Here is an 8,659-nt window from a genome sequence, read left to right as displayed (position 1 = left end):
ATAAGTGTTCTTATACGACACCAATCGGAGGTTGTTATGATATGAATTTTTCAACAATTTTTACAAATTTAAATAATTTTTCATTCAAAATTTTCATCTTCTAAATTGGTTTGACCGAACTTCTAATACCCTTCACCATTAGGTAAGGAAACATTTATATGCAAAAGTATCTGGATTCAAACGTGTTCTACTTTAAACGACGAACTCCAGCAAGATCAGTAGGAGAATAGATGAAGCCGTTATATGTGGCCATACTAAAATGAGAGCCTAAATAGACAATTTTAAACTCCTACGATTGTAACCTATTGCGAGTGTTAATTACGAAATTATATATTATTTCGTAGGTAAATGTGACTAGGATGACTAGGACCACTATGGACAATTTTTTGACGCCGGTTGTAGAAATGTGGAAATGTGGCTAAAATCGTCAAAATGTCGAATATTCTATGAAACCGTTATATGTGCGCTATAGAAAAACCTGGACCTAGATATTCAATGTTCTGCCACTGGACCTAGAACCAATTACGAACAACAAATACCAATTTTTAGACAAATCCGTAGAAAAATGTGGGTAAAACCATCAAAATACCGAATATCGGAAATTACTGTTATACGGGGACTATAAGAAAATGTTTACTTATATGTACAATGTTCCTCCATCGGGTGGGGGCTATACGAAAACGTGGACCTATATATACAAAGTTTTGCTACCGGAGCTAGAACCCATAAGGAGCTACAAATTCAAAATTTTAGACAAATCCGTGAAAAAATGTGGCTAAAACCATAAAAATAACGAATGTCGGGAGGTATATGAGGGCTATACGAAAACGTGGACCTATATAACCAATCATCAAGATACCGAATATCGGGATGCACTGTAATATGGGGGCTATTTCAAAACGTGGACCGATATATCTCATATCTCAATACCAAGCCTAGGGCCAAAATCGAACTAAGTCAACCTGAACTCCTTTGTTCTTCTATGAAAAAGCTAGCCGACGATTTAAGCCAGTCAAAAAAGAGTTTTAAGGTGGGAATACATAAAGCCCCTATCTGGCTGGCTTAAGTCATCGGCTGGCTTCTACGGAAATGAACAAAGGAGCCTAGGGCCAAAATCGAACTAATTCAACCTAAAACCCCTTTGTTCATCTATGAAGAAGCCAGCCGATGATTTAAGCCAGCCAAATATGCGCTTTAAGTCTTCGGCTGACTTCTATGTAAACGAATGAAAGAGCGTAGGGTAAGCATCTATAAATTATGGGCCGAAATTGAAGTCAACCTAAGGCTGCAAATACATAAAAAGCTTGAAGTCATGGCTAGGCATATTAATGCCAAATTATAATGAAAAACGACGACAGGATTTTAGTGCGGCTCTGTAATTCCTTTGTGAAATGTCACAAAATAGGCCGTGCCATGACTTCAAGCTTCTTATGTACTTAGCCCTTAAGACTCCTTTGTTCTTTTAAGCCAGTAAAAAAGCTCTTAGGCTGAGAATACATAAAACGCTTTTGTGACGGCTGGCTTCTTCGGAAAAGAACAACGGAGAGTGGGTCCAAAATCGAACTAATTCAACCTAAAACTCCTTTTTTCCTCTACGAAAAAGCCAGCCGATGACTTAGCCAGCCTTAAGAGAATATTAAAATTGCATTTTTCATAATTTTTACAATATATTTCAACTTTTTTAAGCACGAATTTCTAAGCGATATTGGCCTCTTGCCCTAGAACGCCTTTTTTGCTCAGCATTGATTTAAACGAATAACTAATGCAAACTTAAATGGGCGCCTCGTAATTCCAATACTTATAATCGGCCAAAGTACGGTTCTATTTTTATGTTTAAATTGTTGACCAGCATCCATAGTTCACTTAGTGGGGTTGGTCAAACACACGTCATACGAGATAACGAGGAGGATGTGTGTTGAAATTTTACTCGTTTTGCAAAATTTTCGCGAACAAGTCATTTAAACTTAGTCATAGCTCATCCACCCTCTTTTATGACTCATTCTTTTCTCCATCCTAGAAGCATCAGATTACATAGGAAATATACATACTAATAAACATATTCATGACTCCTGTTTATCCCAGCTCTCAGTGATAGACCGTTGTTCAGTTACCGTTATGTTGTTTCACTTCCTTTCATAACAGACGTTAATTGTGTGCTCTCAACTAACATGTTTTGAGAGAGACAGAGAGTGAGGGAGAGACTACAATGTGAAGAGTTTTTCAAACAGTGTGAGTGCCGCGCTAGAGATGAAAAATCCACTTGGTAATATGCACTTAGTTCAAGCCCTAATTAGATGTCAAAAATGAAAATTTAACTAAATTAACCCAAAACTCTCTTGTTCTATTACGAAGAAGTCAGCTGATGGTTTAAGGCAGTCTAAAAACGTTTAATGTGTTCTCACCTTAATTAACAAAAAATGCAGAGCTGGATATTTTTATTTGACTTGACCTCCGAAAATCACGTAACCATTTTCAAATAAATATAGATTTATGGTACAATAACTAAAGGTTGAACACCTTATTTTTATTTGAGGCTCCTATTCTGTTAAAGCATATGCAGTTTGTTTAAAATTTTGGTATGAAACGATATTGTCAGTTTATTTTGGATTCAATTTTATAGAATAACCCCATTTCCACAATCATTGGTCCGTTCGAGAACTGCGAGAATATAAAAAAGTTTATTACGATAATCGATTTTCCCTTTATGATATGGAAAAAACTGCAAAAATAGTAGATTTTTGCAGGTCCTGGGGCAGAGCATATATGACTTAAAAACAAAGTTAAAAAGCAGTAAGTTCGGCCGGGCCGAACTTTAAATACCCTCCACCATTTGGAACGAATTTGGAAATTTTCAAAAAATAAAATCTTTAAAAAATTCTGTTAAAATTTTTAAAATACCGCTAAAATCATCAAAATACCGAATATCGGGAGGTACCGTTATATGGGGGCTATACCGAAACGTGGACCTACATGGCCCATTTTCTATACGAAAAGTCCTGCAGACATAACATATATTTAAGCAAAATTATCAATCTACTTCAATTCGTTCGGAAGCTAGAGTGATTCCCACAGACGGACAGACATTGCTAAATCGACACAGAATTTTATGCCGATCAAGAATATATATGAATATATGAATATATATGTATTACAAACGGAATGACGAACTTAATATACCCTATGGTGGAGGGTATAAAAAGGGTATACCTATTGTATATCAAGAAATGGAATAAAATCATAAAACGTCATATCGATTTTGACACTAGTATTACTATAAAGTCAAATTAGCTGGGACTTGCTGTTACCCATAATAATTATACCATGGATTTTTTCATTTATTGATTTTACAAAATATTTAGTTTTTATTTTTCAAAACAGTAAATATATTCACAAAATTGGCAGAAGTTTGACATATCAATGCTCCCAAGCGTTGATGCATCTACCTGTATTCTTCTGCCATGAAAAAAATCATAAAGTATATTTACCCTACAAAAAGTTCTAACATAAACATGGCACTACTATTTATACATAGTAAACTTCGCAACTAGTCCCTAACTAGTACCATAAACACAAGGGTTGTTGATTCTTGCCCTCTAAAATAACTCTCTCCACTTTCTTGCTGTTAAAAAATGTAGTTGTTTGTTCTCATCTTATCTCACTAACTTGCTATGCTCTTCAAATAAAAATTGCCTCTCTCTCTCTGAGAGTGTATTAATGCACACCAAAAGCCGGCAATTGTTAAAAAAGAAACGTTAACTTAACCAAAATCCACAAATTGTTGTTAATTAAATATTACCACAAATACAAATGGGTCATGCATCTCACAGCTCACACGAAAAATAGGTCTCTTGGTCTTGCTGATAGCAATGAAAGAATTTGGCTGGTTTTGTGTACCTACATTGTTCTTGTTCCACAATACCTACATCAAGAAGACGAAATAAAAACTCTGGCGAGATACGTACGACGGACGTGCAGCAGCAAATACATTCGATAAATGTTGGTGACAACCGCAACGGCTACGACGGCTACGGCGACGGCGGCGAGATACATTTGGTATTTACAAAAAAAATTATTTTAAAAATTCTTAAAATATGAGCATTGGAATCAGTTGCCTGCGGTACGTCAGTTGAGCGAGAAGAGACGAGAATTTTGGTTTTAAGAAGCGAGTGTTTCGGACAAATCGTCTTTGTTTCAGATATAATAAAACAAAAAAACATTAAAAAGTGAAATAAAAATAAATTTGTTCACAGCGCATTCAATTTTTTGATATAAAACAAAATAAATTAAATAAAAAATTGGTCCACATCAAAAAAAAAAAAAAAAAAAAAAAATAGAACACCAGATTCCCATAAGCACGTGAATGTGAATGATTGAAAACAACAATAACAACATATGTAGCTATTTTGATATTTAAACAAACGCATTGATTAATCTAAACAAAACCCAATGAACTATGAACACAAGTTATCGCCAAGCCATCGGGTCTGACGAAATGCTGATATTGGCTTCAAAGTGAATGAATTGCTGTTTATAGGCGACACCCATACAACCACCCGGCTTTATAGGAGGGAGAAAAACGTACTCTAGGCCAGATAACATAACATAGTGCGAAATTGACAAGTTACTAGTCAAAAACGATTTAAAAAAAAAAGAAAACACCAACAACTGTAAACTCCATATACAGATTACTTACACCCCACACAGAGAAGGGTAGAAAGGAAGAGAGAGAGACAGAGAGCAGAGGAAATAAAACAAACAACCCACCACCACCACGGCCAAAATATAAACCAGGCATGTTCATTGCTGGGCGTTCTTGTAATAACAAATGACAAGTGCTCTCTCTCTTCATTTATGGTTGCAATTGTCCAGAGAGTCTCCCATCAATGCCAACTCTGTTATTGTGGGCATCACTGACATAAACAAACGTTTCCCATTGACAAAGAGCATACCCCAGCAATTTAACATAACAAGAGAGAAAACGGGTGTGAGAGAAAGAGGGAGACGTACAAACAGACCCAGCCGTTGTTGTAAACAGTACTTGTTGGTCTGTCAAAGGTTTTAATTCATTCATCTTCAGTTACTGCTGCTGCTGCAACACAACACAAAGAAGTAACCCCTTTTTTCTCTTCCAACCCAACATCTCATCTCATCATGGGCTACGATGAGGTCCTCACCCATCTGGGCGATTTCGGACGATATCAGAAAATTATCTATTTTCTAATCTGTCTAACATCCATCACCTGTGCCTTTCACAAGTTGGCCGGGGTCTTCCTGCTGGCCAAACCCGATTTCCGTTGCGTACTGCCGTTTGAAAATGCCAGCGATGTCCAGTACAACGACTTGCCGCCCGACCAATGGCATTTGGCCTATCCCAAGGACTTGTTGGGTGTGAAATATGAAACATGTTCGTATTATGATATCAACTATACCGAGGAATATCTAAGCGGCAGCGAAGCCTATACGGCCAATGGCACCACCCAGTGCTCGCATTATGTTTACGACAAGACGAAATATCTCAACAGTGCTGTGACCGAGTGGGACATGGTGTGCAGCCGTAATTTCCTGCGTGCAACTAGTGATGCCCTGTTTATGTTGGGCGTTTTGGTGGGCAGCATTGTCTTTGGCCAGCTGTCGGATAAATATGGCCGTAAGCCAATATTTTTTGCCTCATTGGTTATACAGGTGGTGTTTGGAGTACTGGCTGGTGTGGCGCCCGAATATCTGACCTACACCACCTCACGTTTCATAATAGGGGCCACCACCTCGGGTGTGTTTCTGGTGGCCTATGTCATTGCCATGGAAATGGTGGGTCCGAGTATGCGTCTCTTTGCCGGGATTTTTGTGATGATGTTCTTCTCCGTGGGATTCATGTTGACAGCGGCATTTGTATATTTTGTCCATGACTGGCGTTGGCTGCAAATTGCCCTTACCCTACCGGGTTTGCTGTTTATGTGCTACTATTGGATCATACCGGAGTCGGCTCGTTGGTTGCTATCGAAAAATCGCAAAGAGGCAGCCATTGCCAATATCCAAAAGGCTGCCCGTTTCAATAAGGTGGATATTTCGGCGGATATGCTCAATCAATTGTTGGACGACAATGCCAATGAACAAAAGAAACCGGAAACGGAAGCGGATGACACAAAGCAACCCAGTGTATGGGACCTATTACGTTATCCCAATTTGAGGAGGAAAACCCTACTGATTTTCTTTGATTGGTTTGTCAATAGTGGGACGTATTATGGCCTCTCCTGGAATACCAATGATTTGGGTTCCAATGCCCTTTTGAATTTTGTTATTTCTGGAGCTGTGGAAATTCCCGCCTATTTATTCTTGCTGTTTACCCTAAACAGATGGGGTCGCCGCACCATTCTGTGTGGCTGTATGTTGGTGGCCGGAGTGGGTTTGCTGATTACCATAGCCATACCCTCCAATATGAACTGGATGTTAATTACCTGTGCCATGATAGGAAAATTGGCCATTACAGCTTCGTATGGTACCATTTATATATTCTCTGCTGAACAATTCCCCACCGTGGTGAGAAATGTGGGTTTGGGCGCCGCCTCAATGGTGGCTCGCATTGGTGGCATTTTGGCGCCATTCTTTAATATGTTGGGAGAGATATGGAAACCCTTGCCGCTGATTATATTTGGGGCAATGGCCTTTGTGGGCGGCCTACTCTCTCTGCTGCTGCCCGAGACACACAACAAGCCAACGCTGGAGACCATAGCAGATGGTGAGGAATTTGGCAAAGCTACCAAGGCCCAGCAATACTTGGTGGAAGAGGGTAAAGAAATGAAGAACTTTGAAAAGGCCGAAACATTGCCGCTGAACGCTGTGGCGTCAATCACCAGCAAGTCGGAAGAGGCGGCCAATTCGGAAAATAATCATCATCAGCAGCAGCAGCAAAAAGAACAACCAAATGAAAAATATTAAATATTTTAGTTTAAATATTATTATATACAAACAAAAAACAAAAACTTTTAGTTAAGTAGTACTTAATTTAGCTGAGCTTTTTTATGCAAGCATTTCTTATGAATTTGTTTAAGTTTTACCACCTATTTACACAGTATAACCTCTAAAGGGCGAATGTTTATTTTTTTGGAAATTTAATGCTTTTTTGAACATTTTTGCAAAGTCATTTTTATATATGTGTAGAAAAAAGTATTTCAATATTATTTTTATTATTATTACTGCATTTAATACAAGCTTTCAATATTAAGCCTTTATTAAAAAAAAAAAAAATAAACCAAATAAATATTTATTTCATTTTTTTGTTATTAATCGCTTAACAAAAGTCTACGTGTTTTAAGCCAACACAAGTTGATGGTACGGTGGGTGTCAAAATAAATCCAATACGATTTTCGCCTCTTAACAAAGGCCTTCAAACACTTGTTTCTACCAATTTTTTTTATCAGAAAATAGTTCAAAGACATTAAGAAATTACTTCAATTTAAAATTTATTGTTCTGTCTTTGTTCGACATGTAAACTAGAATGACATGGACATAATGGAAGTGAATCTTATCAGCTCACAGTTTGTCAAGTTTACATGCTGCAATTAAAGCCAAGTGTTTTAGAGGGCAATAATTTTATTTTTATCTATTTTCCAGCGCAAGCAAACTTTGTCTGCAATCAGAAAATAGCATGATATTCTAGGAACAAGAAACATGAAATAAAAGATACTTTTCTTTTTAAGAGGAAATTGCCGATCATTTAATGCATTTCAAAGGGGACAAATTGTAATAGTGCAATAATGAATGGAATTGTATTTTTAAGAAAATGCCGTGCAGCCAAACTTCAACTGTTGATTCCGTAGTACTTAGCTTGAACCCTTAACTTCTTAAGGTTCAGCTACCATGGATATACCCAGAAAAGCATTTAGAGACCATTTGTGGGTGTCAGCTAGAAAAAACCTAAATTCCATACAAAAATGTCAGAATAGTAAGCATTTCGGGGGGTATCGCAGTCTGGTATTTGTGGCGCCCAACATGTCTACTGCATTAGGATAACTCTATCAACGTAAAACAGCATTTCTAGTCTTATATTCTGGTTTAGGTTGGAACCCTGGATCTTCCTTGAATCTTACATAGCGCTGGTGCCCAAGAAATTATACTCCTTGTCTAGACAGGCTGCTGCATACGGCTTGGAACTGTGTGCGGTGGCGCCCAACATGTCTACTGCATTAGGATAACTCTATCAACGTAAAACAGCATCTCTAGCCTTATATTCTTGTTTAGGTTAGAACCCTTGATCTTCCTTGAATCGTACATAGCGCTGGCGCCCAACAAGTTATACTCCTTCTCTAGCCAGGCTGCTGCATCCAGCTTGGAACTGTGTGCAATAAACTACGCAGGCGTAAAAAAATCTATCTATAATTAGACAACTCTTCCGTTGTAATTTTGGTTCTTCAGTCTATTATAGGGTCCTTGATCCCTCGTCTGCAATGCACTCCGATGGCGCCCAACAAGTCCAGTTTATTCAGACGAATTCTCCTTGTCCCTCATTTATATTTATATTGTATTCACTAATCTGACACTATTACTAGGACGCCCAAAAAATCTCCTCCACTTGGACAACGTAACTGCGCTAAACAGGGCCTCTAAGCTGGTATTGGCCCCCACAAATCTCGGTTACACATACAACTGTTCTAAAGGTGAAAAT

The 8,659-nt window shown here is 38.0% G+C and overlaps 1 protein-coding gene across 1 annotated transcript; it reads left to right on the top strand.

The window, feature by feature from the left end:
- Window positions 1-3,811: 3,811 nt before the first annotated feature.
- LOC101895565 (organic cation transporter-like protein) lies at window positions 3,812-7,234 on the top strand. The gene has a single exon (XM_005187180.4). It carries the CDS (start codon window positions 5,152-5,154, stop codon window positions 6,931-6,933), a length of 1,782 nt encoding a protein of 593 aa, XP_005187237.2. The 5' UTR covers window positions 3,812-5,151; the 3' UTR covers window positions 6,934-7,234.
- The last annotated feature ends 1,425 nt before the right edge of the window (window positions 7,235-8,659 follow it).

This window comes from Musca domestica, unplaced genomic scaffold (genome assembly GCF_030504385.1).
Source record: "Musca domestica strain aabys unplaced genomic scaffold, Musca_domestica.polishedcontigs.V.1.1 153, whole genome shotgun sequence".
Taxonomy (NCBI): domain Eukaryota; kingdom Metazoa; phylum Arthropoda; class Insecta; order Diptera; family Muscidae; genus Musca; species Musca domestica.
The sequence above is the reverse complement of the archived record's forward strand: the minus strand, read 5'-3'. Positions and strand labels throughout refer to the sequence as shown.